General features: G+C 38.5%; 1 protein-coding gene across 1 annotated transcript in view; it reads left to right on the top strand.

The window, feature by feature from the left end:
* Window positions 1-23,814, top strand: part of KIAA0825 (KIAA0825 ortholog) — a 205,447-nt gene that overhangs the window by 138,363 nt on the left and 43,270 nt on the right. The window contains exon 15 of the mRNA XM_030324862.1: window positions 13,481-13,620. Coding sequence (XP_030180722.1) covers window positions 13,481-13,620 — 140 coding nt within the window. The remainder of the gene's footprint in view (window positions 1-13,480; window positions 13,621-23,814) is intronic.

Raw genomic sequence — 23,814 nt, 5'->3', positions numbered from 1 at the left:
TTTCACTCTCTAAATTTACTGAGTGTATCTCACTCTTGAGGAACAAGAGTCATACCCAGAAATAAGGGTGTGTAAACCTCCTACACAAAGTCTCCATAAATACAATAGATATACCCTGTTGTCCTATTAAGTTGTTGTCTCCATATAGGTAATGGGGAATCCGAGGTCAGTGACACATAAGACTCTATGTTCAAGTGTATTGTTGTTACTTCACTTACAAATAAAACATTTTCACCATCTCTGATTAACTCCTTATGATTGATTCCTAGAAATGGAATGCCCTCAATACCCTGTCATTTCAGTACCCAGCAGCTTGCATGTAAATAGACTCTTATGTCACTGAAAAGCAAAGAGCTGACTCTTTAAAATTCATTATTGCATGAATAAGAAGTTGCTTTAATCTTTTAGTAGTACCACTTTCATCTTAATCTATAACCATTGATCTATAATCTATATGCTGTAGAGCCTACAGCCTATATATCCTATAGACCTAGGTCCTAGGTCTATAATCTATGCTCTCTAACCATCTATAACTTTAGGCATTGCTCTATAAGTCTTGCCCTTCAGGGTTGCTCAGCCTAGAAAGAGGCCTGGAAAGTCAGCATGGAAATGGGTTTATCTTTCAAACAGCTACTTCTCATGTTTAACTTCTTTCTTTCTTCTATACCTGCAGCAAGTACAAATGTAATAAGACTTTTCTTTCTGTCTGCTTCTGTGTAGTAATCAATCTCCACTATTATCCAACACAGACATTAGCACATGAGGGTCACTACTTAGTCACTACTCAGAAATGCAGTTTGGTACACGCTTTCTGGAGGACTTTTTAGTAAGCTGTGTCAAAAACCTTAAAAACATTTATTCCCCTTGACCCAGAAATTTCTAGGAATCAATCATAAGGAATTAATCAGAGCTGCTGATGAAGCTTTATATGTGAGGATATCTGCTGAAACATTATTTCTGAAAGACAAAAAATGGAAATGAATGTCCCACAATATAGAATGAGACAAGTCAATTATAGGATAGTCATATGATACACTACTATGGAGTCATTAAAAGGGTTGATATTGAAAAATATTAAAATGACAAATAATTATGATTTATAGTTAAAGGGAAGCTACAGTTAGTGATTATGACATCAAAACTGGCCCAGTTTTTCGAATGATAACTATATACCAGACATTCTAGGTGCTTCATGCACATTGTCTCTTCTAAATATCTCACCAGTCTGTGTGTATTCCTGTGCTTCTTTCATGAAGAGTACAGTGATGTGTAAGTAGCGACTTTCTGAAGACTTCAAAGCTGGGAGGCGGACGGTGAACCTAAGCTTCTCAACTAGAGAGCACATATTCAGAAAGATGTTAACAGGTGTGCATGAAACGTCTAAGATTGTCAGTTATTTACTATGTAAAGGCTCTTTTTTATGGGGCTCTTACATACTAATCTATAGTGTTTATGTCCAGGGGAAGGATCTAGTGTGTGGATTCCTCAAGCTTGCTGGATGTGAGACCCATGTTTCCCAGGGGATGAACAGTTATTGGAAAGTGGGATACAATTGAAAGTGTTGAACTATGCCATATTATTTACATATAGCATTAAAAAGTATGTATAGAGGGGTGCCTGAGTGACTCAGTCAGTTGAATGTCTGACTCTTGATTTTGGCTCAGGTCATGATCTCACAGTTCTTCAGTTCACGCCCTGCATCAGGCTCTGAGCTGACTACACGGAACCTGCTTGAGAGTCTCTCTCTCCCTCTCTCTCTGTTCCTACTCCCACGTACTCTCTCTCTTGCTCTCTCCATCTTTCTCTCTCAAAAACAAATAAACCTAAATAAACAAACAAAAAAAAAACTTTAAAAAAGCATGTATGTAAAAACAAATCTTGAAAGGATATATGCTAGGGAGCTTATAGTTTTTATCTTTATATGGTAGGATTGCAAGCAATTTCGATTTTTATGTGTATCATTTTACCTATTTTCTGTATTTCATATAATGAAAACAATTTAATTTTACAGATATTCCTGGACTAGTGATGGGGTTACATCCTGATGACCTCATCATAAGGTTGAAAATATTGTTAAGTCACAAATGCATTTAACGTGACTAAACTACGAATCATCATAGCTCAGCCTCACCTACCTTAAACGTGGTGTGAACACTCACATTAGCCTACAGTTGGACAAAATCATCTAACACAAGCCTATTTTATAACAAAGTTATGCATATCTCATGTAATATCTTGACTATTTACTGAAAGTAAAATGGAATGGCTGAACGGGTACACAGTGGTTGTGAGCGTCTGGGTTGTTCACCCCGTGACCGCACGGCTGCCCGAGCTGCAGCTCTCTGCCACCGCCCAGCTCCATATCGTACAGCATATTGCTAGCCCGGGGAAAGATCTAAGTTCAAAACTTGATGTGCAGTTTCTACTAAAAGCCTATTGTTTTCACATCATCATAAAGCTAAAAAATCGTAAGTCGAACCATTGAAAGTCAGGACCGTCTTTATTAATATAAATTTTTTTTTAACAAAAAGAAACCCATTTTTTATTGCTTTTTTGTTCACATGGTTTATCCTATAATCTCTATGCAGATGATTTCCAGCTTTGCGTCTCCAGCTCTAAGCACTTCCCTTTACCCTCAACGTTGTATGTCTGGCTGCTCGTATTTCTCAAATGACCCACTGTATTACTGGAGATCTACTATGATGTCCTCAACTGATCCTTCCTTCCAATCTTCCCTTGTCCTTTCTGCATGGTGTCTTTTGTATTAGGAGTGTCATCATTCTGAAACACATGCAGGGTAGAATCTTGATTATAGTTTCCATACTGAGCTGGTTGTTTGCCTGTTCCTCATGTATTATCAGGTTCAGTTGATTTTTTCTTGACTGTTCTCTTAGAACCATCCTTTCTCTCCAACCCATTACACCAACCTTAGTCCATCTGAATACTATTTAACATCTTTCAAGTACTGTTTTCATTATATCACTCTCCTGCTCAAAAATCTGTTGTAGCTTCTGCTTGGCCCACAGGGCTGGCTCATTTTCTGGAGCACCCAACAGCTTTCTCTACTCCAGTTGTTAGTCTCTCTTGTCTTTAAGACACAGTTACTCCATACTTTTCACTTTTATTATTTTTTATTCTCAGCTTCAGACCTTCATGTAGTTTCTTTTCTTGTAATACCTTTATTCTCCTTTTTGCCTTTCTAAATTCTCCATACAAGGTACAGGATGAGCTCTCCTACCATGAAGGCAATACTTCCTGATAATTATTCTCTAACAGGTCCACAGAATATGCCCAGAAAGACAGGATCCATGTGACCTGAGATCTAACACTTTTAGAACAGTGGAATAGTCACAGGAACCCAGAGAAGCAACGAAAGTATTTCAAAATAACTCAACATATTGATTCATACTTGTGACACATTGCAGTGTGAATTCCTAGACCACCATCATGTGACATTAAAAATCTCCACCTTTCATGGGGCACCTGGGTGGCATAGTTGGTCAAGCGTCCAACTTTGGCTCAGATCACGATCTCATGGTTTGTGAGTTCTAAAACCACGTCGGGCTCTGTGCTGATAGCTCTCCGAGCCTGGAGCCTGCTTCGTATTCTGTGTCTCCCTCTCTCTCTGCCCCTCCTCTGCTTGCGCCCTGTCTCTCAAAAATGAATAAATGTTAAAAAAATTTTTTTTTAATCTCCACCTTTCCATCCATTTCCCTCACATACACCTGCTGTTTCTGTATGTTTTTTCACCCCCAAATTATTCTTCAAAACTCCATTCCTCACTTTAGCAACTAAAATGAACTGTTCAGGGAAACACATGGGTTGGATGACGCTAAACTAAAAATATATTAGGCTTTTCTTTTTTAGAAAAGGTACGTCTGAGGGTAGAGGTGACTGAAATATCTAATATTATGAAGGATCTTAGTAACTTATTCACCTATTTGCTTATTTATTTGCACATGTGCATTGTTTTAGAAAAGATTTAAGTTGGCCTTTAACAAGTATTAAATATATTAGGATAATGAATTAAAAGTAGGTGAGAAGGAAGAAGCAGAGCAAGGAGGAGGACATGAAATTAAGACTTAAAATAAGAGTTACAAATGCATACACAGTTGTATGGACCATAAATTTGTCTGTAGGATTACTAGCAAAAGCCCATGAAGTATATAAATTGGTAAAAATAGAATGTTTCATGTTCTCCCAGAATCCCTGGAATAGAGTTTAGAAGAGTTTGCTTTAGGGAAAATAAATGTATTTTCAAAGCAGTAAGTGAAATGTACTGTATTCATTATCCCTAGCACTGGCATAGGCTAACAATGTGAGTTGATTTAGAAAGGGTAATCAGTTTCATACTAGATTAAACTGAGGCATGTGGAGAATATATTAATCTCAAGGTTAATACTATGACACCATACTGTGCTTTCATATAAATGTTCAAGGAAGAATACCATCTTAGTCAATTATGCCATTATATTATAATGCTTTTTATTATTTTCCAAACTTTCATCTTCTTGTGGTTCTTTAAATATTTCCTAATATTTTTCCAGTCTTCCTTACCTAAGTAGGTCATAACTGCACACTGAAACCAAGTAGCATAATCAGTGTGAGTAAACAGCCCATTCATTTTAGACTGCTCATTTTCTTTTATGATGACAACATGATGTTTGGATTTGTGGCCAGTCCATTCTGAGCTGCCGATATTTCTTTCCACTCTGCTTTTGTTTCTATTATTTTTTTACACAGTGTAATCCTGTTTTATATTTATATACATTTTCCCTCCCTAAATATATTAACTTTTGGCTTCATTATATTATATGCTTTGTGGGTCTTTCCTTTTATCCAGTTCACCAAGAGATGTTTATTCATTTTCTCAATAAATGCATTTAAAATGTTTTCTCCAAGTAAGGCACTGTGCTAGGTGTTAATGGTGAGGAAAGAGGTAGACAATCAAGTTGGAGACAAAGCCCCTTTCCTCAAATAACTACACATACCATTATCCACTTCTTCCATCTTGAGATGCTCTCCCAATTCTTCCTGACATATTCTCCCAATCTTCTTCCTCCTTTTCTGTTGCTTTTTCTCTGTCTCCTTTGCCAGTTCATCTCCCTAGACCTGGCCATGAAACATCGAATGTCGTTAGTGTTCTGTTGCAGAACTTTTCCAGGTGAACTGAAACATGCCTGTGGCTTCCTGTACTCCTTGTGTGCCCTCAGATTCAAGTCTCTAATTTTTACCTCTCCTGGGACTACAGACCCGTATATCCATGGGTACCAACCATACCTGAATGCCTTCCTGAGGGTTGCACCTGGTGATCACAAAGACACCTCAAACTCAAAATGACCAAAATTGGACTTAGGATAGTCTCCTCCAAACTGCTCCCCTTCTTTTATTCCCTGTTTAGATGATGGTACCTCTATGCAGTTGTACAAGCCAGAGACATAGGAGACAACCTGAATACCTCCCTCTTTCTCTCCTACTATATCCAGTCCATTGCTAAGTCTCATTTACTTTAACCCCTAGTATTTGCTGTCCATTGCCCACCTTTGCATTAGTCCTAACAATCATCTTTCTCCTCAGTAACTGCAGTGACCTCTTAGTTTTCTTCCTGTATGTATGTTGACTCCTATGTCCAATGTTTTCTGAACTGCAGACAGAGATTCCTTAAATCCAAATCTATTTTCAAAACTAAATTTTTATCATTTCACATTCATGGCTTAAAAACTTTCCATGAACTCTTCTGTGTCCTTAAGTGTAAACAAAAACATTTAGCATCCTATAAGACTTACGTAGGTGTGGCTTACCACCTCTGCAACCTCGTCTGATACCATACCATCCTGTGATTCTGCTCTGCAGACATTAGCCTTTTTACATTTCTTTGTTGTGCCACACTCCTTTCTGCCACAGGATCTTTGCACATGCTTTTCCCCTTTCCCTGAGATGGCTTTATTCTCTTTCACCTAGTTAATATCAACTTATCTTCATGTCTCAGCTCCAGTGTGACCTCTGTATGGAAGCCTTTTACCAACCACAAAAACTGGTTCACTTCTCATTGCATCTTCTTTTTCTTTTTAATGTTTATTTATTTTTGAGAGAGAGAGATACAGAATGTGAGTGGGGATGGGGCAGAGAGAGAGGGAGACACAGAATCCGAAGCAGGCTCCAGGCTCCAAGCAGTCAGCTCAGAGCCCGATGCAGGCCTCAAACCCACGAACTGCGAGATTATGACCTGAGCCAAAGTCGGACGCTTAACCAACTGAGCCACCCAGGCGCCCCTCACTGCATTTTCTAAAAGCATCTTTTTTGCTTTTCCTTCGTCGAGTTTTTATAGTTGTAATTTTATCTTTATTTGTATGGTCATTTAAACTATACATATATTCTTCACTAAATTCTGTAATACAGTGACTGTTTTTGCTTACTGTTGTGTATACATGGTCTAGCACGTAGAAATCAGCCAGCAAATAGTAGTTGAATGAATAAGTGAATGAAGGAACACATGAATCGTTATAGTATTGTTTCAGATATTGCCAGGCTAAATGGTACATGGAGCTCCTTTCAAACATTTGATTTGAATGGTAAAGCGCAGGCACAGGAAGCATGGTCTTATTGAGGAGGTGGCTTCTAGTATCCTTAGGATAAAACATCTGGGGAGGAAGACAAAAAAGAGTTTTGGTCTCCCAGCTGCTTCTGACAGCCTGTTCCACAGGACTCAGGAAAAGAGCTTAGAGATCTTGTACTCTGATGAGGTGCCAAGCTTTGACTTGGAGCCAACAGTCAGGGAAGGAGAAATGAGAGCCTTTTAACACCAAAGCTCTTAAGTGGTTGTTCCAGAGTGTGAGCGAACAAGCACCTGGATCATTGAAAAGGTTTTTTAGAAAGTCGCATGTCTGTGGATCCGTTATTAAAAGAAGCTAAAATGTCCAATGAACTAGTTACTTGATATATCTAGATAGTTATTCATATCTTCCCTTTTCTATTATGGTTTAAAGGTATTATATAAATAAGAATATAGCGTTAGAGCCAGCAATGAGATAATAGAATGGGTTTTCACATGAGACAGACATGATTTATAGACTTTTATAGTTTGTGATCTTGGAAAATTATTTAACTTATATGAACTTCAGTTTCCTTGTATAGGAAATATTTATATTTTGGAGGAAAAGTTAAAACATACATACAGTACAGTTTTACCAATCTACTTGCAAACAGCTTGCAATACTTCTTCCATCTTGAAACATCTTCCTTCCTTGACTTCTAAGACACTCTCCTACGAGAGTCGTGAGGATTAATTAAATGAGCTAACATGCCTCATCACATCAGTACTTACTAAACAGTCATTCGGTACTGCTGTGTTAGTAAAGAGCTGTATGTTTCAGAAAGTGGCAGATTTTATCAGTTACCCAAACATGTTAAAATGAATCTTCATAAATGTGTAAAGTGAATAAAATATTGAACCACTTTCTTACTGAGCCTCAGTTATCTGAAACGTGATGCCAAGGGAGACCTTTCTTGAACTCCTTGTAACAGGCATTTATTATCTGGTAGACAGGGACCAATAACAATTAAAGGTGCTAGAGAGCTAACTTCTGCTCCTCAAAATGGATGACTGACTGATTCAGTAGTGTCCAGTGTCTCGTGACTCGGTCGCTAAATTAGCACTTCAAGGGGAGTCCAAAAGTGATGGTTGATATGTATAAATATTAAAATTAGATTTTATATATTTTAAGAAGTAGCATACACTCACCTATGTAATATTAAAGTGTGGAGCTGGGCTATGAGGTTTGGATACTAATATCTTTGGGTGATTTGGGGGAAATGGGGTCATCCCAACTAAAAAGTTTAATTTTGCTAAAATCAGGACATAACACAGCTCCTCATAGTTTTAACACCTACCCTCTAATTTCTACACAGATAATGTGGATACAACCAACTGTAAAAAAATGAGACCCTTTAGAAGTGTCAATCTACCTTAGTGAACAGAATTATTAAAAAGCGAGGCAAATGCTGTATGTAAATGTGCAGGTGAACCTTGTATGATTTCTGTTTATTGAATCACCTTTAATTATAAAGATCATAGAGCCTTGACTTGGGTTTTTTTCCCTGAACTATTTTCCTCTGGTACTAAAGTTATTTTCCTAGAGAAAGAAGACAAAATTGCTTTAAATATTTTATTTACTTATTTACCTAGGAAGATTGTAAAAGATCAGTTTTGGAAAGCCAAGAATAGTACAGTAAAACAGGGCTTCTCTTCTGTTTTTGTTTTCTCACTTGAAGGCTTTTACTGTCCATTTCTCTTTAGTTGTGCCCTTGCCTTTGTTCTCTGAATCATGTAACTTATGGCCTCTGGTATAAATTTGGTCCAGCAATCCATGACAGGAACCATCTGGTTGAAATCAGCTCCTAGATACCTTGAATAACATGGCTCCAATTTGGGAATCAGCCTTGAGACCACAAACTTGATTTGGGGTCAAAAAGATGGTGTCTTCAATCAGGAGGTTGAATAGAGTCAAACATACTCAATGCTGGAAAATATAACTTACCCACCAAATATCAACCAGGTTGAATTGAGAGCAACATGGAGTACAGGAATGAACATGGGTCAGAAAGACCTGGGTTCAAAGTCCAGTAGCTATATTTATTAATTAAATGACCTTTGAGTAGTTTCTCAGTATTCCTGAGACAAAGATTAAGTGAGGTGAATTCAAAGTGTCTCTATGCATATCTTATTTTAGATTTCCCTAAGAAGCAGACCCAGAGACAAAGATTCAAGTGAAAGTAGTTTATTTTCTAAGTGGAGGAAACCCTGGAAGGGGAGTGGGTAAGTGGGACGAAGAAAGAAAGACAGTAAATAAAGATTCATGTAATCAAGCCAACTACCGAAGGAATAACCAGAACTTAAACCTTCTGGGGAAATTCTTGGAGCCATTGTGGAAGGCATATATCTCAGCATTATCCCACCAAGGGAGCAAGGATACTGAGGCATTTATATAGCAACTTCCATCAGTCATTGGTTGAAGGCTGCTCTGGGGCTGTTAATTCACTGGCACTTCCAACTTGTCTTGCTGGAAGGCAGAGAAATGCAGGCCAGGTCAAGTGAGTGGTAAGGGCAAGAGAATGTGGGGACATTAACAACACCTGCTTTGGTATACCCCTTACATTACTGAAATCCACTCATTACCCATGTTAATTTCTCTGAGTCTTACCATTGATTCTTCAAGGTGATGCCTGGCTAAAGCAGCTTTAAAAAAATATTATTGCAGTAGCATTAGTGGGACAAGCTAGAGTATCTCCTACTACAATTATTCCCGAGTCTGCAAATGATAATCATCATTACATCCTTCTGTGACTTATTCCAACTTCTCCTCACCCTCGACAATCACATCTGCTGGGCTATGTTGCTTGCCCAGTGGAGTCACTGAGACATTCATCCTTGAGGAGTTGAACCCCTGGCTACCATTCCTTTACCAGAATGTTGTTATTTCTGCGTCCTGGTTATGATTATTAACATTCAGGAGGGCATTGAGAGCTGCCCTGGTGAATCCCTTGAGTCACAGACATACTCCTCCCTGCTCCCCTTATGCAATAGCAACTCCATTTCCTCAATAATTAGGGTTCATTACCCTTGCCAATATAATAACTCCTTTCTTTGCCTGCTAGACTACTGGCATGAGAAGCCACAAATGACCAGATGGCAGCTGTAACATTAAGTTTATTGGGATTCTTGATGGTACCCTGGTAGAGGTGTGTGTACTCCAGCTCACCCCACCATGGAAACCAGAACCTCTACTCCTCCAGGACCTATGGGGAGTTGTGGGAATGGAAAACACAGATTCCCCAAGTGGATCATTAGGAGCACCAGTGAGGGGGGCCCCTTTTAATTTTACTCTTGACTCCCAGACTCGTGTAGTTTATCTTTTAGGGACATAGTACCATATAATGGCTATTGGTTCAAAGTAAATATCAAATCCTGAAGGACAGTGCCCCAACATTGCTGGGTGTTATTCCCAAGATGTGAATTTTAGAGTCCATTCCAATGTTTTCCGAGTCTGACAGCATCTGCATGGAACATATATAGTAGGATCAGTGGATCCCATGGTCATGCAGTCTGAACCTGCTACAGAGCCTTCTCTTGTTCTGTGCCTCATGCACAACCATGGTTGGAAGTCAGGCCCGTACATACTGGCACAGCTAAGATTTTTTTTTTTTTTTTAACTTTCTACTACAGTATGAGTTCATACTAAAAAATTGCAGTAATTACAAGTGAACTACCTGATGAGCTTCCATAAAGTAAACACACCCAAATACAGCTTAGGTTTTGCATGAAGATTCTATAAAAATAATTTGTTAGTTTCATAACCAGTAATGATTGAACCCTATTATTATATTGCTCCTTACTACTAGGACTTGAAAAATTCTTTAGGCTAATTCATGCCCCAGAAATGTAGCACTTATTAGAGTATAAGCCTAAAAAAACCCAGCCATAAATTCATCTTGTCTCCCAGTATAAGTTTTATGAGTTCCAGTGGATTCATAAATTTTTGTTCTCTTTTTTTGTATTATACTGGAATTCAACATGTACATATTTGAAACAAAAATATAAAATATATATATGTATAAAATTTCCCTTTCTGTCATTTTTTGTGAGGCTAATCTCACATTCACAGCTCTACCAGCTCAAAGGATGAGGGAACATATGCTTCTCCATATGCCCAACACAGACTCCTCAATGCATTTATTACTCGGAGCTTAGTGATTGAGGAATGTTTGTAATATTTTATTTTTCCTCATAGTGAGTCATTCTACTGTACATTTCAAAATCTGTGATAAGTTGAAAGATCCAAGAATTGAGGTACATTTCAACACACAGTTTCCCATCTGGTAAATGAGTGGTTTTATTTATAACCAGGTATTCAGATGTAGTAGTATGAAATGACCTTCAAATTATTTTGTTTTATTACACGTCTAAAGGGCTGAGTAAATACACTAACCCCCTCCAATCCACTCTCCACACTGTAGCCAGATCAGGAAACTCATGTACCTTAAATTCTTCAACCAGTCCCAGATCCCCACTTTGCCTAATAAGGCCCTCCATGATCTGGCTCCTATCTTCTTCTTCAACTTGTCTCTCAACAATCCCCTCCTTTTCAATACTCCATCAAACTAAATCTTTCAGTTTATTAAAAGTATCCTTAAATCAACATTCAACTCAAGTGAAATATATAGGTAGGACGTGTTTAAAAATTAAGTCACTTTTAATATATAACTTACTACCAACTAGTTGCTTTTCATCTATTGAAGCCCAAGCAAGTTCCCAGAAGTCAGCACCTGGGAGTTAGGATGGGAATAGGGACAGCCTTTGTGAAGATTTGCTTTAGTGTTTCAGTCAAAGGACTCACCTAGTGTAATCCTTTGGTACTATGTTTGGAACTTCTGCAAGGGCCAGACCAGCCTGGGAGTACCCAAAGTAATTCAGAACTCTTCAACTGAAGGCCTTGATTCCTCTGGCCTGAGAGTTAAGTTTAACTCCCCGCTTCTCTCTTCAGCACCCACCTAGGGCAGGAGTTTTCCTAGCTAAGTGACCCATCAATTACCCAAGGAATTTCTCTCTTTTAAGTTATGTTATCAGAGAATCTCACTTTGGGTGGGTCCAAAGTTCATGTAAGGCTGAAGGATTTTGCATCATAATGTTGTGAGATGCCACACAAGCCAACCCAAGCCAAACCAAGGGAAGGTGCTTTGAAATTTCATTTTATATCTTCAGATCTTCTCACTGCTCAAATCAGCCTTGTGACAAAGTATCTTCTTTTTTAAAAAGAGTTTGCCTACCCATCTGTGAGCATATGAGTCAATCAGTTAACATTTACAGCGCCCTTAAATGAGCTTAGTTTACTGGTGGGAGCTTTGGGGTTATAAAACGAGCATCCTGACAAGGCCTGACTCTGAGTGGACAGATAAAGCTTTACTTGATGAAATAATAAAGTGCTAAAACGTGTATAATTGCCATAAGTGCTTTAATTTAGAGTGATAGAAACTCCTATGAAGAGAAATTTTTAGTGAAGACTGAACAGAGAAAGTGATGTTTTTGCTGCAAATTGAAGGATGGGTGGGATTAAGGTAAGTAAAGGGTTGTGAGGATTTCATTGCATGGGTGGCAGCCAAGGTGGACCTGTAAGGGCACAAAGGCACAGACAGAAGAGAAATGGTATCAAGTATGCCTGTCCCTACTGCCAGTGCTCCAGAAAGTACTGCCTACCACAGTGGTTCTCACACCCGAGAGGGCGTCATATTCCATTAAAACACAGATTTCTGGGACCCACCGCAGAATTTCTGATAGGATGAGGCCTGGCAATTTGCATTTTAAACAAGTTCTCAGGTGATGCTGCTGGTGCTGGTCCAGGGCCCAACCTTTGAAAACCACTGGCTTGAGTAAGCTGGTAACTGGGTGGTTCACTACTCAGTAAATGTCATCCGGGAATTATGCGACAAATTGTCTCTCTCAGCAATACCCTTTGTTCTGCTTCTTTCTGCTCCTAAGCATATGGTGCTCTCATTCACACCTTTCCATTTCAGTCACATCGTTCCTTCCCAATGCCACCCTATTCCCACAACCCTTATGGTCGCAACCAGATTGAGTTCGATCATTTCCTGCCTTTTCTGTTGTTGTGGTTGTAAGCTGATTTCGGATGTTGTGATCTTCAGCCAATCTAAACTTTGAGATCTTAAAAGGAAAAAGTGAATAATGTTATCAGTTTTCAGTTTCTACTTTTACTTCCTTATCTCCTGCCAATTCATTGGTAAATTAATGTAGTAATGTGGAGACCTGATTTTGATTTTCTATTCAACACTGATAATTACTTCCCAAGTAGAAGCCTATTTGCCTTGGATTTATTTCTCTTTGATGAAATGATTACCCAAGTAGGTAGCAGTGTGACTATTACAGTGGCTCTGATAATTGCATGTTGATTTAAGGCTTTACTATTAAATAATTAGATTACAGTTGACCCTTGACAGAAGCTTTGAATTCCTTTAGTTTTATCAGCAATCACAGTACATGGCCAATTACAAGTAGTCAAAACCCACTGTAACTTTCTTTCCATGAATAATGAAAGGAGTTAATAGCACATAGTAGGCACTCATATATTTGGTGAATGAACAAATAAATGCAATTAAAATAAATGCATAAATAATTTCAATTTGCTCCATGAAACAAAAACAGACATAGTCTTGTGAAATATAGGCATGGTTATTTTGTATCAGTTTTAAATTTGGCAGGCTACCAAATGTTAATTTGCTTTTAGCTAGTTGAGATTAAATGTAATTCCTTCCCAGAGCAACCCTAAAGTAAGCAAGCATGAAAGCATTTTCAGAGTAATCTAGGAGGAATTGACATTTAAAGGAGTTAGCATTACATCTGTACTTTAAGGCTATTAATTTCATAGATAAATTAACTTCATTACTCTATCTTTATCTTACATTTCGAAAGGGCTCCATCATCTGGACGACTGACAGCCGAGGGTCAATTGAAACTGCTCTTATCCCAGCCAGGTTGTAATTGGAAACTGCTTCTGGAAACCCTACTGCAACAAGATGGTCTTTTACTGAGAATCTTGCTGAAGAGCTCAAGTGAGTATATGAGAATGTCCTTAAAAAACCCAGTCATTGCTCAAGTTGAATGAATTTTTTTTCCCTATTTGAACATGGGCAGAGGAATGTAAACCAAATGCCTTGTATCAACAGTCAGTGGGGTTAGCTGCAAACAAAATATTGAATCACTTTATAAACCTATTGAAAAGATTCTTTTTCAGTACCTCAAAATGTGGGAATATAATCTTTTTATGTGGTTCTAGTTTATCATAACTATCATTATATAGAAATATATTAATATCTGGAGTTTGAGATGCCCAAGAATATTATACAAACATAGTTAAATGTCAAAAACAGAAGTCTCAACCAGATCTAAGAGAGAGGGAGAGAAAGGAAGACAGAGAAAGAGAGAAATTGCATTAGAACTACACTAGAAATTTCAGTGGATCATGAGGAGGGCTTATGTAATTTATAAACAAGCAAACTGTGGCTTACAGCCATATCCATTGGGACATAGAGAAGTCATTGTAAGAAAAGTATGAATGGAAATTGAAGAGTAATAGAAGACCATACTTCTCTTAGTTAGATTTACTTTTTTCCCTGTAAGTGCTATTTTAGAAAATGGTAAGTGAAATTATGCCAATCTAATTATATTCCACTGCTCTCCTGCTATATCTTTGAAGAGTTTTCTAACCATTTTCGCATACCTCTATACGTTTCTCTCCTTCCATTCTATACCCCACATGAAGCCAGACTAACTTTATCAATCACTAGCTTCACTGTAGGTTTCATGCATCACATTCTTTTTTTTCTAGCTCTTCATCACCTGAAGTACCTAATTCCCATCCATCTGTCATTCAAATGTGACCCAAGAGTAGTTTTCTAACCTTTTATCCCCCACTATTCACTTATATGCGTGCATGTGCCTGCATACATATGCACACTTATTTCAGCCCATTGTCCTCAAAGTTACATGCACCTGCTCCCTCCACACCTTGGCTCACCCATTTGTTTTCGACTTGAAAGACCCTCCATAGACAGCCCAGCCTCCACCAGTAGTATCCAAGAACCAGTTGATGTTCCAGACCTTTGAATGCTCTAGTTGACCCTGTTCTCTTCCTCCCCTGAACTTCACGGTGTTTGTTATCTTGGCAACTTATTTGCCCTTTAGTATATGCTGCCTTATGTTGTTATTGTGTTTGTATATAAATAAGGCAGATGTCACCAGGCCCTATCAGCCTGTTGGTATATAAATGAGGCTTATAGTGTTCTCCTGTCCAGATGGCTCCAGTCATTTCTGGGAATTTTTAGTTCCTCAGATCTGCACACAACAAGTTCCCCATATTCTCCTCTCCCACCCACCCTGATGATGGCTTCCCCAAAGCCACTTATTTAGGGGAAGTGCTTCACTGCTGATCTCCTTGTGAGACTATTGCTCCTGCTCAGGTGCTCCTAAACTCATAAAATCTTGTGGTGCCAAAGGTCACCTCAACTCCTCATCTTGCTGTGTTCCAAACAGAAATTCATAGATTACCCCTCTCCCAAACCCTGAATCCCTGAATCTCACTTTATTCCCTTTGCCTCCAGATAGTACTGTTTGGGTCTCAAATCTCACAAAGTTGATCTGAAAGCAATTTCTTTAACTTCAGGCTCTAAGGCCACTCTCCTGAAGAGAACTGGTATTAGGGAAATACTTCCTTAAGTAGCCAACTTTTATTGTTTGCTTATTAGGTTTTAGGTGCTGTGCCAAGCACTTCACATTTGATTCTTACAACCTAATAGAGTATATACTATTGTTTTCTTTATGTTGAAAGTAATGACATTAGAGTTTAAGATAATGTCATTTGCCTAGAGACACACACAGCTTATAAATGGTGGGTAAACCTGGATTCTGAACCCAGCCGGAGCTTTCTGTCCCCTGCCCTTCCTATATAAATACTCACACAAATCAAATCCTGGCGTGGGCTAGGGGAATCTGAAAGAACTTTAATCTGCCCACTCTCAGGCTGAATCAACTAAGACATTCTGATGCACATGTATTTAACAGGTCTTTCCAGTTAAGTAATTAGGCCGATCACAAGTTTTTATATTCCTTTGCAAGTTACCACAATGCTTTATGGAAAAAGTCTAAAAAAAAAAAAAAAAAAAAAAAAAAAAAAAAAAAAAAAGAAAAAAAAAAGGAAAAGTCTAGTGATTGTACAATCAATGATCAGTTAGAATATAAAATACAGAGCTTCCCTTAAACTTAATAATCGGGGCTTTCAGGCAAGGTGGCTGACTGGATACTATCCAACTGGGCTACAGAGTTACACTAATATAATTGTAGAAACTCACAAGCATGGTCCCAGAATAGAATTGGTCTCTTATCGGTAGAGTTATATAGAGCAGCCTGGAAAACCAATTGTGATCAAACCTTCTGACTATAATGATATAGCCACTAAGTATAGCAGTCATAGTTATGAGTATCTAACCATGTTTTCTTCCAAATGAAAACGACATTTACTTGCCAAAAATATTATATCCACCTTCTGGTACATATAGTATTGTTAGGTGTTTGATCAGGGTTATATGGCTGTTCTGGTATTGTCTTGTATTGAATTTTATTAACTACTGCAAATACTGTAAGAATGAAGTGATGGAATTTACTAATCAGTTGATTGACTTACTTATTAAGTTCCCATGGAAGTCTTGTCACTTTAAGTTAGAAACAATATACTCAGGGAATCTTATTAACTAGACTAAGATGGAAATTATTATGTACATAAAAATAAATTTGTAATATTTTATGCAGAGCTTTTCTTTTCATTTGATTAGAACTCTCAGAGTATTTCAGAACTCATTTGGTAATTTAGAAGTTTGATCATATTTTTAGAAAAGCAAAATTTTGGAATAAGATATGCTGAATTAGCTGTTTCAAGCAACATAACTGTCAGCTTTTTATGGGAGAGTTTTCCTTTATAAATAGGGTCTTTTTGGTCTAATTGATAAAACTTAACTCGTGTTAAATTGGCTCAGGAAGAAGAATCAAGAGATTTTGAGTACATATTTTCATTATACATATTTTAAAACAAAGTTCTTTCTCTAAGAAACAGTTATTAAATTCTGTTAGGTACAGATTTTTTGATACATAGTCGTGTATTATAAAGGCTAAAACACATGCCACTTATCTCTTTTATATCTGTAGCTTTTGGTTTTGCTCTATGAAAATGATTTATCAGAATTTGTATTTATTTATTTTTTTAAATCAGCAGATCATAGAGGTGCCTGGGTAGCTCAGTCAGGTAAGCCCTGACTCTTGATCTCAGCTCAGGTCTTGATCTCAGGATCATGAGTTTAAGCCCTACATTGGACTCCATGCTGGGTGTGAAGGCTACTTAAAAAAACAAACAAAACAAAACAAAACAAACAAAAAACATCAGCAGGTCATATACAGAAATGATTGTCTTATAGTATGAGATGCAACTTCACTGCTATTTTGGAAAATAGCAAAATTTAATAAAGGAATGGTAAAATTTTAACCTATAATATATGCTTCATAGGCTCCAAACTTCTGGGAAGTGAAATCATGTTTTTGCTATGGGTAATAATTCCTCCTGTATAAAAAAATGTAGCATTTTCAGGGAACGATTACATGACTAAAACTTGATAAACATAAACTGATTTCACATGGGGATAGTTTATAACATTCTTAGGGTAACGTTCAGTTGGCATTAGAAGATAATGTTTGTTGGTTTTATTTTTAAGGTAGGACATCTTAAATTTGAGGGAAAAAACTCTCAGTTACAAATGTTTATAGAGGATTTTAAAGTTGTAAGACACTATTTTGGATTATTGACTTTAAAAACCTAGGGTGATTGTTTTGGTAATTACTTTACGAAGACCACATGGCCCAAACAGTTTCTTGAGGCAACAAAGGAACAAATATTTGTTAACAGGTGGCCTTTTCCTGTTGGTGACACTTGAATGAAGTGTGACTAACATTCTTTCCTTTGCCCATTGCCCCAAGAATGACTCCTAGTGAAACTTCTGAGTTTCTGGTGGTTTTCACTTGGAATATAACAACACGAAGCAAGCAAATACGTAATGTTTATCATGTTCCAGACATTGTAACTACTTTACATGTGTTCAGTGAACAAATCCTCCTAAACCACTCTCTGTGGTAGGGACAATTTTCATCTCCATTTTAAAGATGAAGAAACTGAGACACAAAGACATTAAGTCACATGTCCAAGTCACATGTGATTGGCCAAGCGGGATTTGATCCAGACAGCTGACTTCCAGAGATTGTGCTTTCCCCCACCACACCCCTTGGCATCTACGCAGAACCGGAGTTTCCCAGATTGCAGGGCTGCACAACCTGGGAGCTGTCAGGAGCCTGTATACTGCACAGTGTGTACATTTCAGCCTTGTAACAAAGTGAAGATAATCAAGAAACAGATTACCCAAAACTCTTAGATAAAAACACTGCTACCACTACAAAGGGACGGCTGACTTAAAATGAATGAATCAATTCAAATTCTCTTATTTTACAGTTAATATCAGCCTGATTTTTTTTTTTTTTTTTTGCATAATGAGAGCACTGTTATGGCAGAAACTTAGTGTTTGTTATACACTCTGTGTGTGTGTGTGTGTGTGTGTGTGTGTGTGTTGTTTTACTTTGTAAGTATGAGCAAAGTGCTGTTTTATGACTGTCTTGAAGGAGATGACCAAAAGTAAAAATATACTCCCTCTTGATACCCTCAGTGTACCTAACGTCGATGTCCTAAGCTGCTTTTGCTGGTGATGATATCTGTACTCCGACTTGTTCAGTCTTTTTTCTTCTCTGGATTTGTACCCTATTCTTATTAGGAACAGTAGAACCATATTTGTGTGTTTTTGCCCTAGTCTTTTCCAACCAAGTGTCCATCCTGTCCTAGAATGATGATGAACTAGCTTAGAATGTCAGTGGGCTCTGGGGTGCCTGGGTGACTCGGTTGGTTAAGCACCAGTCTTGAGCTCAGGTCATGATCTTGTGGTTCGTGGGTTCGAGCCCTGTATCCAGCTCTGTGCTGAGAGCTCAGAGCCTGGATCCTGCTTCGGATTCTGTGTCTCCCTCTCTCTCTCTCCTCCATCCCCACTTGTGCTCTGTCTCATTCTCTCAAATAATAACTAAACATAAAAAAAAATTTTAAAAAGAGTATCAATGGGCTCTGTAGAACTATTATAGTCCCAGAAACATTTATCACTTATTGCCTAGGGTCTGCTGAGTTTCTCTGAGGGTGGTGTGTTTATAGGGTATTAAGTAAAACAAAGCTTCTTGACTTTAAAATGCAAATGTGTCACCTGGGAAGCTTGTTAAAACTGCAGATTCTGATTCAATAGGTTTGGGGATGGGCCTGGGTCTCTCCATTTCTAACAAGCTCCCATGTGATGCTGCCCCTGCTGCTGCTGGTCCCTGGCCCACCTTTTGAGTAGCAAGGCTATCTAAGAAAGAGTCTATAGACTCCTTCTATAGTTGCTATAGAAGGCGAAGAATCTGACTATGTGGCTTGTCTTTCCAGTGTATTACTGGCTTGTAAGGAGACAATATTTACCTAGGAATATTTATAAACCATTTTATCTGGAAGGTCACGTAGCCAGAAAGCGTGATCTCAGTATTGATCTGATTATGTCACTCCCCTCCTAAATCCCTTTAGTGGCTGCCCACTACTTACAGGGTAAGGACCCTCTCCTTGAGACATGAGCAACACCCATTGTGCTCTGGCTGTGGCTGACTCATCCAACATACTGCATCCTGCTTTCCTCTAGCTTAATATGCATTTTCTGGTCTAGGTTGTGCATCCTAGATTTGTGTATCTGTAACAGCAAGGGCCCTGCAGAAGTGTCGTGAGAAAATAGGCAGGTACTTTAACACCAACTACCTTTTACTTGGCCCGTATGACAAGTTCTTTTCTGCTGCAGAACCTTTGAAATGTTGTGGTTTTTGTGTGTCCAGAATCTCTTCCCTCTTCATTTTCCTGGCTGCCGCTAATCCTCTTTTAGCTTAAATATTACTTCCTAGGAAGTCATCTTTGATTGTTCCAAAAGGTCCTACCATGATTCCTTTTGTAACACTTGTTACAATTTTAAGCGAATGCTGAATTAACGTAACTATGTACTTAACGTCTGTCTCAGTGGGTGCAAGTTCCAGGAGGGCAGATAGATCATCATTGTATCCGCAGTGCTTGGCCTCCTTCTCAACTCTTTAGTACATAGAGTGTACTTGAAATCATTTATTGAATGAATGAGTGAGTGAATGAATAAATGGCAATTAAATTTCCATGAAGCAATTCCGTTTCATTCATTTTTAAATGGAGTACTAATATTGGTCTTGTGTGTTCATTTTAAGGTTTAAGAAAGTAAATACGAAGTACCATTGTTTGGCACTTAGTAGGTACTTAATTTGTATTAGATTCTTTCCTTCTTTTATACTGAATGCCTGGAAGAATACATCTGATGTATTTTTCTTTTCTAATCACTCCTCCTGTGGTCCCTATGCAGTGGTCTCTCCTTGTGCTTGTCAGTAATCCTTCCCTCTGTCTAAGCATAAATTTAAGTGCTTCCTAGGAAATAGAGTTTCTCCTTTAAGGCCTTGTGCCTGAGAAGGTATTGACCGAGCAGCTGTCAAGATGCTAGCACGTGAAGATGAGAACTGGGACAAATAAATATTCTCAAGTTCTAAATATTGTAACACTCCTTGGGAACCTTCACACACAGCTTGGGAGACTGGGAGCATGAATTTTGCTATAATGCTTCTCTTCCACGGAATCAAATCTAATCTGGCTTGACAGTGGCTGAAATATTTTATATTCTATCTCTTCATGGCACCTAGAAAATGTCTAATATAACTATAGGAACATGTGTCTTCTTTAGCAGTTAATGTGCTTCTAGTGTTAGCATTGCAAAATGATTGGGCATTATATTACAAGTGATACTATTATCATGAATTTATGTAGCATCTTTGTCCCCAACAACTCAGAGCGATTTAACATATTATTTCATTTATGACCCTTGGATTATTAGGACCATTTTGCAAATGATGAAACTTGGATTCAGAGAAATTGAATAAATTGCCCACTTGATATTTAAGTGGTCCTTGTTAGCAGAGAGAAGAGCCATTATTTTGTGACAGTATATCAATTGTTTTTAAATAAATTTCTAAAATAAAAACATGAGACTTTATGGAGGTATTCATTCTTAGAAATAAGAAATAACATTCTTTTGAATTAGTTTCTGAAAACTTCGGTTACTTGATTTTACAAATATGTTCTCTATTAGACTAATATTTAATGGGCTCTAACTAGGTACGAGGCACTGTTCTCAGTCGGAGATAGAGTGGTAAATGTGACATGCCATAGTGCCCTTACATTCGGGGGGATTAATTGCTGGGGAAAATTGGAGAGGACGGACCTTATAAAGTAAGGAGGTATTAAAAATTGGATAAGTTCAGCTGCTAATAAGTGCCATGGAGTGCTTTTATAAAACAGAATGACTGAAGAAAGATTGACAGACTGGGTAATAGGCAAAGGCTGCTCTGAAGAGCGGATGGCTACTTGCTTGAAGTAAGTTATTTGGGAGTAGATGGACGATGTCCTTCACTATTATATTATTTGGAATACATGTACACTTTCTTCCAGTATTCTAGAATGGGAGCTGGCAAACTTTTGTATAAAGGGCCACATAGTGAACATTTCAGGCTTTGTCAACTCTACCATTTCTGTCACAGCCACCAAACTCTACCACTGTCATAAGCAAATGAGCATGGCTGTGTAGGGGAGGAAGAAGTTTTCTTCAACACTCTTAGGGCTTCTGAACGGGTTGAAAATTCAACTGACAAAGATACATTAACAGGAGGAAAAGAATACAAATTCACTTTTAAAAAATTCTTTAATGTTTATTTTTCTTAGAGAGAGAGAGAGAGAGAGACAGAGTGTGAGCAGTGGAGGGGCAGAGAGAGAGAGGGAGACACAGAATCAGAAGCAGGCTCCAGGCTCTGAGCTCTCAGCACAGAGCCCTACACGGGGCTCGAACTCACATACTGTGAAATCATGACCTCAGCCGAAGTCGGACACAACTGGCTGAGCTGCCCACGTGCTTTCTTTCTTTCTTGCTTGCTTGCTTGCTTGCTTTCTGATACAGGAGTGACCCAAAGAAACAGTTAAATTGGAGCCTTTTTATGCTAGGTTCAATGAAGAATGGACAGTCATGGAGAAATATGATAGGTCAAAGGGTATGAAATTAGTAAGTTGGGGGAAACTTAGCAGGGCCTATTTGTTAGGATCCTTCTTAGTATCCTTTTGACTTCAGAGGCAGGGATGCTCCTACCCTCCTGGTATAGAGAGGGCACCTGTCCTGTTTCAGGAGAGAAGAGCAGGGGGAAGGTCAGAGTGACCTTCCTGCTTCTGCTGTTTTCTCAAACTCTTTCCAGTGTTTAAAATATTCAGTATGCCTAGGTACCATATTTGAGGTAGCATGTCAGAGCCCCATCAGCTGTATTCCAATGAAGTTTTATTTATGCACACAGAAATTTGAATTTTACATAATTTTGTGTGTCACAAAGGATATCCTACTTGTGATTTTTTTTTCCAACCATTTAAAAACATACAAATCATTCTTTGCTTGAAACAGAAATCAGTCTGTTGAAAACAGGCATCGGTCTGGATTTGTCCCCTGGGCTTGCCAACCCTTGCTCTAGAATATTGTACAGCACCCAGGCTCCCACGGTGGCTTTAGTACTTCTCTGCAGTGTAGTCATCTGGAGAGGAGACCTGCACATACTGCTAGCATGACAATTTTAACTTCTCTCCCAAGGTCTGAGTAGACATTCCCACTGGGTAGATAGGCTTGATATCTGCCTACAATTTCCCTTTGAAATAGCTTTGACTTGGATTTACCGTATAGCCATTTAGGGACCTTGTGTATTGGGGGTCCAGGTGGAGCTCAAAACTTATCTCTCACTCCCTAGGGCTGCCAGCTGCACAATTTGGACCAATTATCTACCTATGCTTAGTGGTCATCAGATCCTGCCTGAAATATCATGGTCTTTTCTTGACATAACTTGTTTAAAGGGAGATTGCCCATTAAGAGTGAAAACTGTGCCCCTGGGTGGCTCAGTCGGTTAAGCATCTGACTTCTGCTCAGGTCATGATCTCACATTTCGTGAGTTCGAGCCCCACATCAGGCTCTGTGCTGACCTCTCAGAGCCAGGAACCTGTTTCAGATTCTGTGTCTCCTTCTCTCTCTGCCCCTCCTCCACTCATGCCCTTTTTCTCTCAAAAATAAATAAACTTAAAAAAAAAGAAAAAGAGTGAAACTGCTAAGATGTTACCTAGGCCATACCTTGCTTAAGTGAACTGGGTATGTATAATTTGGAGAAGAAAAGACTAGAAGAGGCAGGATAGCTATCTTGGAATATTTTAAGTCTGAATGTAAAAAAAAAAAAAAAAAAAAAAAAAAAAAAAGCTGTCCACGTCAGCAAGTAGAAATACTTGGGAGTAAGTTGGAAGGAGATGGATTTGTCTGTCACTCTGTCAGTCAGAAAACCTGAATTCTCATCCCTAATGATACCTGAGGAAATTGTTTACAACTCTGTGCTTCTTTTCTTTATCTACTAAAGAGAGGAGAGTAGATTTCTATACCCCTTTCTGATAACAGTATCGTGTAATGTTTCTTAAAAATGAAAAACAGCTTGGTAACTTTGTTTCAGTATTCTTTCCCTCAATACCTAGGGTTCCTTGTCTCCCTGCTTCCAAGAATAAAGAGGTGGACACAGAATAAAAAGAGCAGCAGGCAAAAGTTTATTACTTTCTTACAGAAAGTAAGAATAGTATGAAAGCTGTCTTAACAGAGAGGGGGCATTGGAAAGTGAATGCCTGTGAGAATAGGCAGGGGTCTTTTGTAAATCGGGTTTTGGTGGTGAGGGTGGGGTGCTCCCCTTCCCCCACTTTCCTTCTCAGGTTCTACCCTTATTGGCTAGGTAACTCTAAATGCCTAGGCATTTCTTTTTGATTGGCCCATTTCCATAATGGTCTATGGCTGTACCGTTCTATGGTCTACTACTTATTTTTATAGTCAGGACTTTTGTCAAATTCCTGATGGGAACATGAGGGGGAGTAGGTGGTGTCTGTTACATGCTTAAGAGGAACTTACCCCCAAGGAAGTTTGCTATGGTCAGTCATGCCCAGCATTGTTCCAAAATATGTGGTTTTCCCCACC

Source organism: Lynx canadensis, chromosome A1, assembly GCF_007474595.2.
Source record: "Lynx canadensis isolate LIC74 chromosome A1, mLynCan4.pri.v2, whole genome shotgun sequence".
Taxonomy (NCBI): Eukaryota; Metazoa; Chordata; class Mammalia; order Carnivora; family Felidae; genus Lynx; species Lynx canadensis.
Note: the sequence above shows the minus strand (reverse complement) of the source record. Positions and strands in the feature narration are given on the sequence as shown.